Genomic DNA, 18,781 nt, shown 5'->3' with positions numbered 1-18,781 from the left:
GACACCCTCCAAGGAGTCAACAGAGTGGCTTCTTTTACCTCAGCTCTCCTGGCTTTAATATTTTTGATTGTCCAGAATTTTACTTTGACCTAATTTTATAGCCTATTTTCAAATCTGATCAAAACCAATTTCAATAGTATGCAGTCTTGTTTTGTTGCCTGGGAGAAGTAATGGGTTTCTGTTTTAGACTAACCATCTAACATTTTTGTCTTATTTTGTGTTTAAATAAGTTCACATGAAGCTTATATCAGCAAACATAAAGATGTGCTGTGTTTTATCTACATGGAGTATGTCCACAGACACCAATACTTTAGCTTTCAGTAGGTAATTTAAATCTTGCTATTACATCCTTTTCTGTCATGAAGATTAGTATAACTCTCTACACACAGCTCTGAATAAATGAATGTATCAGCGTGTAGCCTTGAGGAGTCCAATGTAATTTTCATCATGATAAATTGTATAATAAGCAAGAAAATGTTTGCTTATTAATCTATAACAAGATTTAGATTGAAAATGACCTGTTACATCCATGACACACTTGGTACAGGCTGCAGAAGGACTGAGATGGGGCGAGATAGAGCAGCAGGGTGACTGTGCATCGTGCCTGTGGGGCCGCCCTTCTGTGCCCTCTTCTCTGTGCACACGTAACACCGCTTGGCCGCCTTGCTGCTGACTGTGATCTTAAGCTTGCTTTACGGAGAAGCTTTTATGTTAAGCTTGTGCTTTTTAAAAAGAAAAAAACATAAGCAGTGTTTCCTTCTTTATTTCAATTCTTGTGAGTTTATGAAGGAGGGGGTTCGAGGCAGGGCAGCTCGCTCAGGTTGGTATCTAGTTCTGAGGAATACATGTGATAGCAGAGTTTCTCTCTTTCCTTCTCTCCCCTGTGTTGACATCCTTTGTCAGAGATGACTCCTGAGAGGCCTCCTGAAAAACTGTATATGGCTCAAGACTAATAGAGCATTTTCCCAGAATTAATAATGCTTTTTTTTTTTGCGGTACGCGGACCTCTCACTGTTGTGGCCTCTCCTGTTGCGGAGCGCAGGCTCAGTGGCCATGGCTCACGGGCCCAGCCGCTCCGTGGCATGTGGGATCTTCCCGGACCGGGGCACAAACCCGTGTCCCCTGCATTGGCAGGCAGACTCTCAACCACTGCGCCACCAGGGAAGCCCAATAATGCTTTTATTTTAGAAATATGGCTTAGAATTTTATATCTTTGGAATCAAAATAAAACCAGCTGTTTTCCAGTGTTTTCAAACATTTTGCCCAATTTTAAACTACATTTATTAACTAAGCAAGCATCTATTGAGTAGCTAATATGTGGAAGGGACAGTGTTAGGTACTATATGTAGTGACAAACTTTCATGAAACAAAGACCCTTCACGTGACTTGCAGTCTTACAGGAAAGATAAGATCTTACAGGAAAGAAGGAGAGTAAAAGGTATGGACATTCAGAGCATGGCAGATGAATCACAGGGGTTACCCAGACAGTACCCAAGGAAGAATTTCATCTGAATCTTTCCTTTGAATGATTGTGAGGAGAGGTAGGGAAGAATAACTACGATGTGCAAAAGGACAGACGGGGAAAGCCCAGGCACACCCCAAAGAGGCTGAGGGACAGCTGCACACATAGGGACATGAAACTAAGCATTGTTTGTAGCTAATTTTATTTATTAATTTCTTGCAGAAATTAAGCCCTGGGATGCTCCAGTCAAAAACTTGAACATAATTGCCTTACTCATTATCTCTGGGGAATAGAATTGGGTTCAAAGAGAGGGTTGGTTTTACCTTTTTCTTTATTAAAAGAGTGTAAAAATGACTATAAAAGATCATAAAATGAATCTGAGACAGGTGCTTTCTCTTGTCCAGGAAAAGGTGAGGTTCAAACCCAGGTCTCACTGACACCAAAAGCCACGCTCCCACCCCTGTGCCATCTTGCATTTGAAATCTTATACCCAGAGAATTAAAGACCAACAGAGTACTAAATTCAAAACAACCTATTAAAAGGACCTAAAAGAGGTCAACTCAGAATTTTCAGATTTTTAAAATCTATGTAATGAAATCATTTTCATCAAGAATTTTGTGCCTTCTGGAAACTAGAAGCCCATTTAAATATCAGTAAACTCCTTGACAGCTTGGGCCATGTTTCGATACTATGTGTTTATTCTTATGTATTCAAACACCTGTTATATGATTTGCCTTGTTATTTGCAATAAACATTTAATAAAATCCTAGAATTTTAGAGACAAAAATCTTCTTCAACAGCATGCAATCCAGTGCCCTTAATATGCTATTAAGTAAAAATAAGTTGTAGAGATTAAACAACTTGTCTGAGGTTACACTAGTCCTGTGAGAGCTAAGACTATAACTTAGGTCTCCCGACTCCCATTCTGCTGCTTCCATGCTGCATGGTTATGTTACCCTTTATATAATGAGAGATCCACAGGTAGAATTCTACGTGAGGAATTTTTAAGATTATGGGCTGTTTATTCATGATGGACTGTTTAATTGAAAATGGAAGGCTGCACTTCGTTGAAATCATAGGTTAAGTCATCCCCAGCTGATTGTGAAAATAATAGAAATGTATGCAGTATTATCTTTTTTAAAAATCCATGGTTTTTTAGATCAGCATGGTTATGGACATATGGATAAAATGTTAGAAATAGTAGAATATCCTATTTTTTTATGTAAAAGTACAGAAGAATCCTTGTGCTTTTGTATGTGTTGTGGTCTGTGATTCTGATTCCATTTTCCTAGTTCATGTTGCAGACCTTTACTCTGAAAGAGAACAGCAGAGCAGGGCCGGCCAAGCTGCTGAAGGTGCCAGACTCTCACCTCGTACTGCTGTGACTCAGGGATGTGGATGAACTACACAGAGTCCATTGCTTTTCTGTAATATTCACAGTTGCCAAACTTTAAGGGAGAAACATACAGTCATTGGAAACCACACATGCTCTGATAACATAGATAAGCCTTATATGTTGGAAAGACTCTTTCTGGACAATATAAAATAGAGCTGGAGAAAAAAGAATTGACATTTTAACTCAGATCTCAATCATAATTTTTAGATTTGAGAGCCAGAGAGTAAAGATCACATCATACAAACACTAAGGTGCTTTAGGCTTCAATATTTAGATTATTTTTCCTATTCACATGACATTTATTTTTAATAGAAAGTTTATAATTGGAGGAAACCATTTAACTAAATCATGTTGGCATAGATTTTATTCATTGTAAATGTATACAATATATAGGAAATAGGTCTAAAAGATATGCACTTGGAGGAATTGCCACCTTTGAGTTTAGGAAGTTAGTGCCACCTGTGACTTATCAGATTTAGGTCCCACATGACAAAGAGGAATTGCTGATTCCCTATTACGTTAAAGACGGTTGTTCATTAAAGACAATTGTCAACACACCTATTTTACCAGGGAGGGGTAGAATGGAATTCCCAGATGATACGTAATTATGTATTTTCAAAATAATTTTAGTCTTTGTTTCAGATGGGGAGTGTTTTCAATGTTCTGTTACTGTTTGTCTTAGTTCACTTGGGCTGCCATAACAAAGCACCACAGACTGGGCTACTTAAACAACAGACATTTATTTTTCACAGCTCTGGAGGCTGGGAAGTTCAAGGTCAAGGTGCCGATAAGACCTCATTCTGAGGTCTGTTCTCCTGGCTTGTAGGCTCTGCCATCTTGCTGTGTCCTGACATGACTTCTTTGTGACCAAGATTTGAAGAGAGAAGTAGATCAAGCTCTCTGGTTTCTCTCATAAGGGCACTAATCCCATCACAAGGCCCCACCTTCATGCCCTTATCTAACTCTAATTATCTCCTAGAGGCCTGTCTCCATATACCATCGCATTGAGGCTTAGGGCTTCAACATATGAATTTTAGGGAGACACAAGCACTCAGTCCATAATCGTGTTGACTATGATTTGCAGGTTATTCTATGAAAGTTGTGTTCCCCCCACCCTGAATATTCTTTATGGCGTTCCATAATTTGACAGATGGGTGAAGTCTGACAATTGTAGACAGTGACATTTAACTGAGGTGGTCTTACATGTAAGTTTTAAAAAGCTTTTACTGCCATGGAGTAAGGGTTAGAACAGGATTTAATGAGCAGTCAAGTAAGGATTGAGCTTGGCCTGAGTGGACTATTTTCTATTCATGGTTTTTATTTATAATATCTATCATCTCTGGTATTTCGTATTGGATGTGTATACTGAAATGCTGAGTAAAAGTGAGAGTGTGTCATATCATATTTTTCAGAATAAAGACTGAAACAAAGACCCACCCTATAAACCTATGTAACAAATGATCTGCATAAGAGCCAGATAAGCAGGATCAGGTGAAAAGAGTGAGTTCTGTGTTTACATACAGATTCCAGAATAAGGCAGACATCCCCTTTAATTTCAAGCCTCTGATAGTATGATCCTTCCTTTTCAGTTAGAATTCCACATTAAAATATATCACACACCCAGTACACTTTTGACTTTCAAGATAACTACATGCAGAATTAGACTTTGTCTGTTGGGACCACCAGATCAATTACTTTGACTTCATTTCTTGGTCAATTCAGTCGAATAACTGGCTTAAGTGATTTTTTTTTTCCTGCGGCATTTGCCAGGTAACTTCATTTACCTTCATTTAACTATTGAGCTACCACTACGTCCAAGGGCTGTACTAGGCACATTGCAGGGGGTAGGGGGTGGTACACAGGATTAGAAGGCATGGTCCTAACCTGTTTATTGGTTCACAGTATAAAACTAGTTCAGAATGAGGGTCAGTGCTAAGGGCCCGGAATGAACAGGTTTTGTCGTTGGTTGTTTTTGTTTCAATAGATGGTAATTGAGTGCTGTAGCAATTGCAGAATACCACGTGGGCTTCCACAAGAATTGAACAGAGGGGAGGGAGGAGAGTGTGCTAGTGGGGAAAGGGGTAGCAGAGAAGCATTAGCAAAATACTACGATTAAAAAAGGAATCGAATTTTAGGGACCAGCTTTGAAATTAGTCTGGCCTCGGGAGCATGGGTGTGGAAATGACTGAGTTATAAATTAGCAAAACAAGATTATGGAGGGCCTGGAATCTCCAGCCAAGGAGTTTAAGATTTTTCTAAGCACTAGGACCCAGTGCGGTTTTTAAGCAGGTTAACCATGAAATAAAGTTGGTGCTTTGGGAAGATTACTCTGGCAGGGGTGCATTGAAGAGGCTGTAGACAGGAGAGACAAGGTTTCTCTTCTGCCCCTGTTGCCTGGGCGACTCCTTTCTGTTATCACGCTCGCAGCCCACCCATTTGTGCACTGTGGATGCTCTGACGGTCACTGCAGAGCCCTAACCTCAGAGCAAGAGCTGCTTCCACATTCTGAAGTCCTGCCCTCAGACTGCCAGACACTGATGACAGGAATCACTCAAATGCACACGTTGGTGCCTCTACAGATTGTTGGGTGGTCCAGCTTCCCAACAGCTGGAATCCAACAGGCAGCACTTCTCTATGTCTTTGGTTCGCTTCCTTCCCCATTACCCCCACTTTATCACTTTTCTTCCTATAAGAAGTTTGCCAGTTTCCCCAGATTCCCAAGGTCATTTGCTGAGGAGGAAGGGTAATGTGTGACTAAGCCTTTAACTTGAAACTAGTGACCTGCCATTCATTGATCTCATTTTCTTTTCACTTTGTTTCTACTTGTAAGAGGCATCTTTGGTTGAGAAGAAGCACCTGCTGTACCTATAACTGTCAGAGGCAGGGCCAGATGCCTTTGCATTTGTTATCTCGTTCAATCTTCTCATCAGCCTGGTGAAGTCGGTATTTTAATATAACCATTTTACTGACATTGTGCTTATTCAGTCTAGGGTGGCCACAGGGCACAGCATGAGGGCAGGGGGACAATATCCACTTGTCACTGTGGCGTGAGCCTTGGAAGTCTGTCAGCTGACCTCCCCCACCCTCAGGTGCACACACACATGTGCATATCCATGTGTATTTATTCTTTCTTTCTCTCTCTTTCTCCCCTCTGCCTCGCCTCTCCTGGCCCCTTCTTAGCATCCCACTAAACTTTTCTCCTCCATGCAAGGAACAGAGACGGCGTGGAAGAGAGGACTTAGAGGTGGGCGGTGAGTTTGCAAGGATCCTGTTGATGTGAATAAAACTCTGCTTTCCAACTGCAAGAGGTCACGACAGCACAGCTGGGAACGGGCAGGACTTACACGGACTCCAGGAGGATGCTGTAACGCCTGTCCTGTGGAAGCCAGGCCCCATCTCTTAGCGAGCAATACATCCATGAGGAGGGCACCCAGAGCCAGGAAGGGCAGCAGGGGCAACATCTTCTCTATCCTTGTATTTTCCTTGATTCAGCCTAGCCCTGCAGGTAGCCACGTCACCAACACACGGATGTAAGTTTCAAGTACAACAACCCTCAGGTCTGTTTCATAAGCTCGGCCATCGCCTGTCCTATACCTACCTGTAAAGTTGGTCATCGGTACCCACATGTAAGACTTCTTTCTTTAGCTGAATTTGATCTTTTTGAGGGTTTTTGATTTCCAGTTCTGCTATTTAGTACGGTTGCTCTCTGTTACAACTTTACCTCCATACCAGTTGATAACCGTGCATCCTGTATCTTCATTCAATCCACTGTTGATACTGAAGAAGACAGAGCGGAGGTCCATGTATTACAACATACCCCTAGAAAGCTCTCTCAGGGATGCAGTCTAGCCAGGCATCCAAAAGTGCTGAGTTTAGTCGTGTTAGCGATTCATTAATCCAATTACCCACAGCAGCGTCCAGCCCCTCCCCCTTAATTTTCTCCAGAGGTCGGCTGTCCTGAGACATTACGCTGCTACCTCGGCTCTTCACTGAACTTCTCTGGACCTGATTTCTCCCTCGTAACATGCTGATATCACCACCTCATAGGGATGTTCTGGGCAGATGCAAGAGGACATGAAGTAGCACAGGGAAGCTCCACTTCAACCCTCTACCTACGGTTCCCGTCCGGTTCTTTTTCCTCCTCTTATGCCTCCCACATGTGGGGTGGGCCGCCCTGGAAATAGCCACTCTTTCTCCCTGGCTGACTGCTTGGCAGGGATGTTGCCTAGGGGATCTTTCCAACTTCAACATCCTGTGGTCTTACTGATCTTAGGAAAGTTGATTTAGGTTTGTTCAGAATTATTCAATTAACATACCGTTTTTGTTTGTTTCAGGCTTTCAATATTATCAACATCTATTCATCCACATTGAGGACAGGAGACATCATAGAGCATCTGAAAAATTTAGCTTTTGAATTTTTTAAAACTTAGCTTAATAATGATCTAAAACTTTACAATAATTTTTTTGACAATAATTTTTTAAGCAATCTAGCCCAGCACTACTCACCTAGTAAACATTTCTTTTCCTGAATTCTCAATAATAAAGTTTAATCCAGAAGAGAAACTGCTCTCCTGACGAGAATCTCTGTCCAGCCCCCATTGGGTCCAAAGGCATCAGGACCTTCCATGGGGGTGATGCGCCCACCAATGCATCCCTTCTGTTTATTGCTCGCTATGTGTGTTTGTTCTCTCAGCTCACATCTGTCTTTTTGGCGGTAAACATGAAAGGAAAGCTCTCCATCGTCTTCTCCTCTGAGTTCCCGCTTTGTGTCTACCCTCAGTTTGGAAAAAAAGAGTAGAGACAGTTATATTATCAGACAGAGACTGAGCAATGTAAAAGTCACAAAGAAATAAGCAGAATTTTCTATAATCAATTTACCTTTTAAGAATGATGGGAATGCCTATATGATGCCTCCTTATTTTCAACTAAAAGTTAAAATAATGATTCTTAGATCAATTATAGAGATACTTGTAAACTTCCTGAAAATTTTTAGTAAATGTAATTCATTTGACACATGAAACACAAAGATTATTTAATTGGAGCAGGACAGATCTTAATATAATTTCATATGGATATTTAAATACCAAGGTTATTTAACTAGCGAGAGAAGCTATAATGGATCTCTTACTGAGTAACAAAATAGTCCCTGTACACAGTTGATGTGTGTGTGGGTCACATGCCACGTTTTAATGAAAGAAAAGTCTTAATACTTTTCACAGTAGTCTATATAAAATATAAAGGAAGCTTACAAACAGAAGAATATTATCATTTTTATGTTTTAGGTGTGGCAAAGGAAAATATAGCGTCACTATCCTATCATGACATACTCTCACTCTAGAAAGATTTATTTCATCATGTACATATTCTTGTATATAGCCTGGACCATGTCATGTGTATGTTCTTTATAGAGAGAAAGTATCAGTTAATAGAATTTTTTGCAACAATACTGAATACCTACTGGCAGAAAATGCTGATTAGATTGGTTCTGAAAGTATTGAGTGTAGGGTAAACTAGCGCTCCTGAGGGTATTTCAAACTAAAAATAATATATAAGCTAAAAATAATTTTGTGATTTTCAGTCCTTCGGTAATTTTATGGACAGGAGTGAATTTTGCTTCCTCTCAGATATAGGCCTGAAATACAGCCTTTCAACTTGGCCTTATAAACAAATTTTTACCTTTAAGTTTTTTAAGGAACAAAAATTGAAAGTGCTCTGCACAATATTCTTTCTTGCCTTATTCGGAGCTCTGTGATATGTATTCAGTACTAGTTCTTGATAATTTGTTAACAAGGCGTTTTTAACACTTTGGACAGATGCACATACTGTTTTCAATCTTCACGGTTAATTATTCGATTTTGTATTTGATGCCAGAACACCCTGACTCCTAATCACTGCTCATTGTTGCAAGTCCATTATATTCTAACTGTTTGAGTGCTCCCATTGACCTTGAACTGACATTATAAGCTGTGTCTAATCTTTTCAGTCTATATTTCTAATGCTTCTTTTCTTTCTTCCTTTTTTTCTGATCCCTGTTTAGCATCACAATGGGGCTGCCTCTGAGCCCTGCAGCTGACTCTGCCCGCTCCTCGAGGCATGCCCTGTCTCTCATTGCCACGGCCAGACCACCCGCCTTCATCACGACTATAGCCAAAGAGGTGAGAGGAACTTCTCAGTGTGCTCCGTCTTCGCATTTAGAGGAATTATCTCATATTGTGAGCCGAGGGTCCGTATCTGTAGATAATCCTTACAGTTTGTTCTAGAACAATGCAAGTTAACAATTTAGGGCTGGGATGAATACGTATGTACCTGTGTGCGTGCACACTGAATTCCACGGCAGTGCATTCATTACTTGTGCTTTTGTAGTCATTTCTGTTCAACGTTAATTCACTTGTAACTATTTGTATTTACAGTAATTTCTCAATCTGAAATATAGCAGGCTTGTTGAAATTAAAATATATTAAAGGTATCCACATTTTACAAGTGTAAGTATCTACCTATAATCAAAACAAAACTTATTTAACACTGGCTCTCCAACTGTAAACAAAAATGTAAGTCATAAACTTGCTAATTGTTTTTCCTATTACATATCACAGATAAAGACTTGAATGCCAATTGATTCCCGAATTCTCAGTGCTCTAATTGCCCACATCTAACTGAAAACTAGTAAAGAACAATGAACCAATTATAAGGTCTTTCCTATAAGTCTCAGTAGTGGGAGAAAAGGCAAGGAAGACAAACTCCTAAATTTTCTTTAAAGGTTTGTTCCATTTTAGCATGAATAATGTGCGGACTCAGTGTCCGTGGGGTATGGGCTCTGCCTGAGTTGTTTTTCCTGTAGCTAGGATGAATTTTTAAAAGACTAAATAAATACCTCGGAGTCTGCCCTGATAACCTGCAACCTACTGGGCCTATGTCTGCCCCAGAGCCATCCTTAATCGGCATGCAGCAAATATTTGTGACATGAATGTAGCTAGAAGGGAGGAAAGAAGGGCCTAGTAGCAGATTGTATGGGTTTATATGAGGCAGTGGGACTTTGAATTCACACCTAAAATAGATTTGCAGACTAAGGGGCTATGTTTTTCTAAGAGTGCATAGTGGTGCACTGAGAGTCCACTGTGTTTAAAATATACATATATATATGTCTATATTTTGTAGATAGTATATATTTTTATAAAGTATATGTATGTATAAATGAACAGATTTATTAGACGTGGGATTTGTTTTTTACCAGTTTGTCATATCAGTGGAATATACAGAGATACTAATAGTGACTATACTGTATAAGCCTTACATTAGTCTGATACAGATACAGGTCTTATAAAGGCCAGGCATTAACTTGCCTCTTTAAAGAGAGTAAACAAGTATTTTATATTAATTGTGTTTTTAAACTTAATTTTCACCATTTACATATGAATATTTTTAAATGAACTGTTAGAATAGCCATGCTTGGGGTTTGTTCTACTCCAGCATTTGACTAGAAAGGTAATTTTTAAATATTTTAATGTTAATGGTCTAATTGCCAATGATTCCCACATTCTTAGTGTTCTAACTAATATTTTAATGTAATAGTCCACATTTATTACCTTTTAAAAAAAAGTTTTCCACTTCACTTAGAGGTTTAGAGTAAAATACTGAAGTATTTCTCACCATGACAGCTGTCCCTAACCCCATCCCCATGCCCACTCCTGCACGGCTGGCCCAGGGCCTGTTAATGCTGTTTCTCCATTGAACTGTTAAGACTTACAATTTGTACAAGGAAGAAAAATCACACTGAACTTACATTACAGTTGACCCTTGAACAACATGGGTTTGAACTGCGCAGGTCCACTTATATGTGAATTTTTTTCAGTAGTAAATACTACAGGACTGAACATTCTTGTGGATGGTTGAATCCTTGGACACAGAGGGCCAACTGTAAGTTGTACACGGATTTTCAACTCCGTAGAGGGTTGGTGCCCCTAACTCCCAGCATTGTTCAAGGGTCAGCTGTGTTTACACAGTGTTCATTATTTTTGGAGGTATGTTTTTTTTTAATTTCCCAACTTGATTATAAAGCACCTAGAATGGTGCCTGGGACACAGTAAGTGCTATGTAAGCATCATTTACCAATATTACTTGAGAACAAGAATCATGTCTTATACGCGCTGGTGTCTCCTAACTGCTACCCACCTCAATGCTGAATATGCAAGATTCACAAACCTTCTGTTTGTCCCTTTTTAAAAATGTCATGGTGATATTGTATTAAAGTCTCATATAATGCCCAAGAACTAGAATTCTATTAGGGAATACATACTGAGTGTTTATTGTACTAAGTACTTTCTTTGTACTTAAAAGTGTTTCCTGACCCACCCCAAGACATTTGTTTTTGTTGATTTTTTTTTCTGTTGTATTAGTAAGTGAAAAACCAGTGGCTAGAAATGTAAAAGTGTATCAAGTATCGACCGTATCTGCAACATGGAAATATTTTTCTAGGTGCACAGACATACTGCTCTTGCAGCAAATACCCAATCCCAGCAGAATATGCACACCACAACTCTTGCCCGAGCTAAAGGGGAAATTCTGAGAGTCATTGAAATTCTTATTGAAAAGATGCCCACGGATGTCGTGGATCTTCTCGTGGAGGTAAGAATATTCTGTTTTAAATTATATCAGTACATCCACAGCTAAATTAAATATTCTAGTGTAGTAATATAAATCAGCATCTTTATTTCCAGCACCTCTAAAAGAAAGAAAGAGATGACTAAAATGAATGAACTTTTGTATCATTTCTGGAGACTTGATTTAAATTTCCTCAAAAATCAAAATGATTGCTATGTCCATTTACCATTCACATGGAATGGACTGTATTAGAGTAGTTTTTAAAGGTTATAGTCTCTTCCGTATCTTTCACTATAAGTAAAACAGAACATAGAGTGTGCTTGAATAAAAGCTACCTATCCTGTACATAAATAGGAATTGCCTTTCAAGTAAACAAGTCTGGTTTCTTTATTTTACTGTGTGCTGTCTTTAAAAAATGGTTTTCACAGGTAAGAGAAAGGATGGCCTATAGTATAAAGTAAGTACACTGTAATCTTAGTAAATATACTGTAGTTTTAAAGTAAATATCAAAATCAAACTATGTAGAATTTTAGTGCAAATGAGGCCTAAGTTAATAATTTAAATTATGGAAAATTAAGTATTTGAAACTAATTTTAGATTTGTGTCTTATCTGTAAAGGTTATGGACATCATTATGTACTGCCTTGAAGGATCTTTAGTTAAAAAGAAAGGTCTTCAGGAATGTTTCCCAGCCATCTGCAGGTAAAGAAGCCTTCAATAGCATGCAAAATAAATAATTTTTAGTAACAAATAATTGAAAACAATTTCTTGAGCAGGATGAGTTAGTAGTTGTGCCCAATTAGAATTCCAATTATGAATTAATATCTGTTTACTTTCTAAAACAATTTAAGCACCTTATATTTAGTCAAAAACACAACTATAATAGAACCACTGTTTGAAATTGTGTTGTGAAGAGGTTTTCTCAAGACCTAAAAAAAATGAGTAAGAGATAGCATCTATTAAATATGTCTGTATTCTTATATCCATTACTCAAATTAGCTTTTACATTACAAAAGAGAGAGTTAGGAAGCTATAACTTAGAGGAGGAAGATATACTTTTCAGCCAATAGAAACCTTTATGCCAACTTTTTGCTGGTAAATTTTATTTTTGATATAAAGGCCAGCATTTGCATATTGTCCTACTAAGTATAGGTGTTTTCCCTCTGAGAAAACAGGCCAAGAGCAGTTCAAAGAAGTCAAGAACAGTTAAAACTTTTATAAACAATGTTGTATATGTGAAGTATAACTAATAATTTGTATGTGTAGAGCATTTAATTATTATGAAGTGAAGATTTTTTAAATGTCGAAATGTAGTCACCTTATGTTTATTTTTCTCTTAAAGTAGTTTTTGGCTCTCAGAATGTTTATAGCTTGAGGTACATTTTGTTTAAAAAATTTTTTTTTAATATATTTATTTATTTTTGGCTGCGTCGGGCCTTCGTTGCTGCACGTGGGCTTTCTCTAGTTGAGGCGAGCGGGGGCTGCTCTTCATTGTGGTGCACGGGCTTCTCGTTGCAGTGCGTGGGCATCTCATTGCGGTGGCTTCTCTTGCTGTGGAGCACAGGTTCTAGGCACCCAGGCTTCAGTAGTTGTGGCATGTGGGCTCAGTAGTTGTAGCTCGCCGGCTGTAGAGCGCAGGCTCAGTAGTTGTGGCGCACGGGCTTAGTTGCTCCACAGCATGTGGGATCTTCCCGTACCAGGGCTCGAACCCATGTCCCCTGCATTGCCAGGTGGATTCTTAACACTGCGCCACCAGGGAGGTCCCTAAAAATTTTTTTACCTCCATGTGTTCAGTAGAAAGAGTGTTAAAATCTGTTGAAGATAATTGTTTTTGTAGAAAACAGAGCAACCAGTCAGTCATAGTACATAACATTTTTCTTTTTAAGACAAGCTCAGTGCTATCCTTACTTATGTTTGCTCGGTTCTGTGAGTATATTGTAGTGGAAGGCTTTATTTCAGATAAGTTTCCTGAAAGCAGTGGCATTACACTATGCATCTTTATGCCTTTTGTATTTCCTGGCATTTCAAAAATATTTGCTGAATTAATTGTACTCTGCGTCTTCCCATATCTTTCGTCATATTTACAATAGGTTTTACATCCTAGTCTCTTCATTTTGCTGTTTCTGATTTAGACCATCCAGAAGTTAAATCAAGAACACATAGAAAAAGATTATGCTGTAGTATACATGAGTACAGATATTTTCTTGTGATATAGAGTAGACATGTTAGGATACAGTAATTTTTTAACATCATGCCACATTAATTCTGGTTTGTGTTCTTTTCATTAAAAATTATGTATATTAAATGCTTTTGTATAATTAACTGATGTTAAAAATACATGTAGTTGTTATATTCCCAGTCGATTATTCTCTAAGGAAATGTCTATGCAAATATGGACATTTATCTGTCACTTAGTGGAGGTGAGGAAACAGTTTCATTAGGGATTATCTTACTGAAGGTTAGCAAAGCATTGCTTACAGCAGTCACTGCTGTGTAAATAACCCTCCTGGAGCTAACGTGAGGGAATTGTTCAACATGTAAAGGGCCTACCTTTGCCCTTGCTGGAAGCCTAACTTCTCCCCAGTTCCTTCAGTCGCCTTACTTTCTGCACATCCACTTTGTTTTGCTCTTGTTTAATCACTGGAGAGCAAGGTTTCTGCTTGAATGTTAAGGAGGCAGGTGTCTAAACGGAATGCTCGGTACCAGTTCTTTTCTGATTTGGCAGAAAGCAATTGTATTTTGTTTATTAATTTAATAACATTTATTGAACATCTACTGTGTATCAAGTGCTGACTAGGCTCTGGGGGTGCAATGATGAATGAGATGATGTCCTCAAGGAGCACAGTGTCTAATAGGGCAGGTAATTATTTTTGTTTTGTTTTGTTGTTTGTTTATACTGCAGGTTCTTATTAGTCATCAGTTTTATACACATCAGTGTATACATGTCAATCCCAATCGCCCAATTCAGCACACCACCCCCCCACCCCCCCGCGGTTTTCCCCCCTTGGGGTCCATACGTTCGTTCTCTACATCTGTGTAGGGCAGGTAATTATAAAGATAAGTAACGCCAGGGTGCTGTGTTATGCGCTGGGAGAGAATTACGTATGAGGGACAGGGTTGGGCAATAAATGCAGTGCTTAACTCTGGATATGGGAGGCTTAGAGAGTTCACAGAAGAGGAAGCAGAATAATTAATAATAATAATAATAATGGAGTCTTGGAAAGTTTCACAAAGGAGAAGGCAGACTAATAATAATAATTTCCTTTTACTAAAGGAGAAAAGTACTTTAATAAAAATGGCTGCCAAACGGAGGAAGGATTTGCCCTCCGCAGGGGTTTGGGGGGTGGTGGTAGGAGTGGTGGTGGGTTCTGGGAAAGCTTCACTGAAGAGTTGATGGGGTGAGCTTTGCAGAATAAGTAAGTGTGTGCCATCTGGAATTGCAGAAAGAATCATACTGACCAGTGTTTGGAGGTACAGAAGTATACAGTGAGTTTGGCAAATGCTCTGTGGTAGTGGCTGGAACGTAGGTAGGATGGAAGTCTAGCATAGGGCCACAGGATAGGGCTTTGCGTTCCATACACGGGAATTTGGTTATTATTCTGCAAGCAATGGTGAGTCAGCAGAGTTGAGCAAACACGTGTAATTCTCTTTCCAGAACGTAGTTGATAAGATATAATCTCATGAAACATAGGATTTATAACAAGTAGTTATAAATTGAGGTAGTTAACTACCTCTTATTAAATTGTATTCAATATTATTAGAGCTGTGAAGATATAAGCCATAAAAAGTCAGTGCATAAACGTAGAAAGATGAATAACAATATAAGGCTTGTACTAAATTAGTTGGAACAGATAATAAATCATGGAGGACTTCAGAGAACACTAAGCTTAGGTGGGACCTCCAAAGTTTTACAGGGCGATGCCGTGCTACTTATTTAGGCTGATTTGTACTAGATTGATAAATGAACAACAACAAACATATTAACATATCAACAGAAGTAAAACTTATTTTATTGAAAACCTGCCATGTTTGTACCATTGTACGCGCCTTACAGCACTTATTTGCCCTCTACTTATAAATAAATGCCTTTCACTAAATATGAAACTCTAGTCAAAGTCAGTGATGTGAATATCTGGTCCAGTCGGGTGAAATTTGTTTTTAAAATCTTTATATAATGTTGTATTCTTTTTGTTTGTTTGTTTGTTTTCTTCTTTCCTTTACCCTTTCTTAAAGATGCTATGGGTTTTAGCTTAGGCTAACCTCTATAATGTTGCTACATACCAATATTCAGTTCTTATGGTTGGTAGGTCATAAAAAACTATAAAACTTCATTTACTATTGTTTTTCTTAATGAGATGATATTTGTCAAAGCACCTAGCAGAATACTTGTGATTTAGGTATTCAGAGAATATTAGTTTCCGGTGGGGGGGGGGGGGGTGTCTCTCTCCATCTGAGCAATAATGTGAAAACCCAAAATGTATGTAAGAAATTAGTTAATATTTATTTTAAAGAATTTTATATGCATAAAAACTACAGGATGGCATTATTGTCATTTTCATATATGTAAAAACAATTGGTTTACTTCCCAAAATATTAAATGAATTTTAGTCAATGTTATAAAGATGCTCTTCACATCTAAAGTTGTATTAATTCAATTAAGAGCTATTCTAGTATCCTGAAGTCATTGAATATTTAAAAATCAAAAGTACTCTCATTTGGGTTACACATAAATTTCTCTATTTTCTGAGTACTAAGATGAAGTAGCATCGTCAAATGTGGAATGATCCTAAGATTGGTTTTCTTGTTTTTTAGATTTGTTTTGTTTTATAACCTTGACAAGTAGGCTTGTGATTCTGATATGCATCTGGGTTCAGAATTTTAAAACTTGAATGTGGTAATTTCTCTAAGATTTTCTTTACTGTTAGTAACTTGGCAGTTATTTTTCAGATTGTATTTAAAATTTCCATTTTATTGGTGTCATGAAAGTCTTGGCTTTAAACTTAGGCTGACCTCTGTATTGTATGTTGCTACATACCAATAGTCAGTTTATTCAGGTTTGTTTGTTTATTCATTCATTTATTCAGGTTTATTAATGATTATATGACTTAATATACAATTTAATGAGTGGTGAAGCTATCCACTGAAGTATGTTGTTAAGTAAATTGCTTTGTCCTCTGACATATTTACTCAAAACATTTAAGTTTAAGCTACAAATTGTAAGTACAAAGAAAGAAAGGATTGATACAGAATTTTTCTAAGTTTTTTTCATATAATATTTTTCCGTCAGTTGTTAAAGCTTCTTGTAATATCTTCTGCTTGAAAACAGAAATGGATTAGAACACATGCCAGTAAAATTTGATATAATTCTGTCTTCTTACTGACCCGAAACTCACTTGTTGATATTAAAATATGAGGTTATAGACCACAGAAATGAATAATTTGCCAGACTTGAGCCATATGTTTGTATGTAAACTTCTTAGCATCCAGTGTGCCAAGAGGGGCAGACCATCAATACCTAAGTCACAATGTTCAGATGATAGAAATAGAGCAGTTGTTCAAGAGGAACATACCTGTTTGTAGGACTGAGATCAACGCAGAATTGAGAGTCCTCAGAAGAATTTCCATCTGCGGAGCGGGTGGTTGAATCTGCCGATGTGGGACCTGTGGAAACGGACAGCCAACTGTCATAAGGCCTTTTATGTAAGGGTTTGAACATCTGCAGATACTGAAGGATGGCCATATGCAGTTTATAGACTCAGTTGTTTTACAGATTTGGCGACTCTCGAGAATGTCTTGGGAAAGAGCTCACACATGTCAATATTAAAATACATTCAGTGCCTGTTAGTTGAGAGAACTAAGGACACTAAACACAGGTATTAAGCGCTCACTCTCTGTTAGGCCCTCTGGGGAATAATGATCTCTAAGTGTAGTTCCTGGACTATCTTCAAGAGAATTACCTGATTTCTAGGCTCCCCCTGAGAGCCACCGCATCAGACTGTCATGAAGCCTGACGATTCTTACGCACACTAAAGTTGGAAAACAAGTGCTCTAATAATCCGAAATCAAGAAAACAAAACCTGAGTCATTGTCCTTTGTGACCATGTTCTGTTATGTCAGAGCCTGTATCCTAGAATGCCTTTCTGTTTACATATTGAGTAAACTCAGAATTTCCAAGGAAACATCTAAAGACAGCCCTACAGCTCCTGCATTCCAGTGATGCACTTAATTTTTAAAGACTTGCCCTTAGACAGTAGCACAGAATGCCTGCCAGAGACTTTAACTTCAGACTGTTCATTAATTGACTTTTATCTGAAACTCCATGGAAAAAACCCAGAACAATTAGAAGTTAGTTTAAAAAACACAGGGTCCATTTATCCCTCTACATATTCTAGTTTATATCCCTAGATTAAGCTAAACCATCAGAGAGCTGCCTGTTTGGACCACATTGTCTGACCTCCTTCAGCGTTCCCTTCCCCAAGTTCCTTGTCAGTGTTTTGCCTGCAGTTTGCACTGAGGAACCTGCCATGTGAGTGTCTTAAGAAGGTTGACAGTGCAGTTACTGTAGGGGTCATACTGATGTCCATTGTTTAGGGTCCCTTCTGTAAGGACTCAATAAAAACATTTCTTTCAAATCCAGATGACAGGCATTTTTTGTTCGTTTTGTCCTAAGGAACGAGTATATGTTTTTTGTTTTTAATTATACTTAACCAGAGTTAATGTAAACATTTTACTTTGGTCATTGGGCAGCTCAAAACCAAATTCCCCACCTCACTTTAGTAGTTATGGCTTACATCTCCATTCTCTTTATCTCATCATCACACCTCAAGCTTATCTTCCTTTTCTATCTTTTTACTGAATTATGTTCTATAAGCTTCCCTAAGTCCTTTCTGTAGTATGTATGTATATATATGTATTTATGTACATATGTATGTGTATGTGAAATATAACACGTTTATAATTTTATTTCAGAGGCATGGAAACAAAGATAATCATTTTACATATAATACTATGATTATTTTCTAAAAATTAAAAAACGTCTTCTTTGTATTAATTGAAATATCCTAGATCTTCCTGGAGTCATTTATGTATCTGTGGATATTTGTCTATATTTTATCTAGTAAAAGATACAAAAATAACATAATTTTTTAAATTGAACTGTAGTTGATTTACAATATTGTGTTAATTTCAGATGTACAACAAAGTGACTCAGTGTTTTTTTCAGATTATATTCCATTATAGGTTATTACAACATATTGAATATAGTTCCCAGCGCTATACAGTAAATCCTTGTTGCTTATCTCTTTCATGTATATTGGTTTGTATCTG

At 38.0% G+C, this 18,781-nt stretch overlaps 1 protein-coding gene across 1 annotated transcript in view; it reads left to right on the top strand.

Annotated features, from left to right (window-relative positions):
* The window catches only part of WDR7 (WD repeat domain 7), a 372,564-nt gene that overhangs the window by 260,193 nt on the left and 93,590 nt on the right, over positions 1-18,781 (top strand). The window contains 3 exon segments of the mRNA XM_032602743.1: positions 8,896-9,013; positions 11,331-11,480; positions 12,075-12,157. Of these exon segments, the coding sequence (XP_032458634.1) occupies positions 8,896-9,013; positions 11,331-11,480; positions 12,075-12,157 (351 nt within the window).

Source organism: Phocoena sinus, chromosome 14 (genome assembly GCF_008692025.1).
Source record: "Phocoena sinus isolate mPhoSin1 chromosome 14, mPhoSin1.pri, whole genome shotgun sequence".
In the NCBI taxonomy this organism is placed as follows: Eukaryota; Metazoa; Chordata; class Mammalia; order Artiodactyla; family Phocoenidae; genus Phocoena; species Phocoena sinus.
Note: the sequence above shows the minus strand (reverse complement) of the source record. Positions and strands in the feature narration are given on the sequence as shown.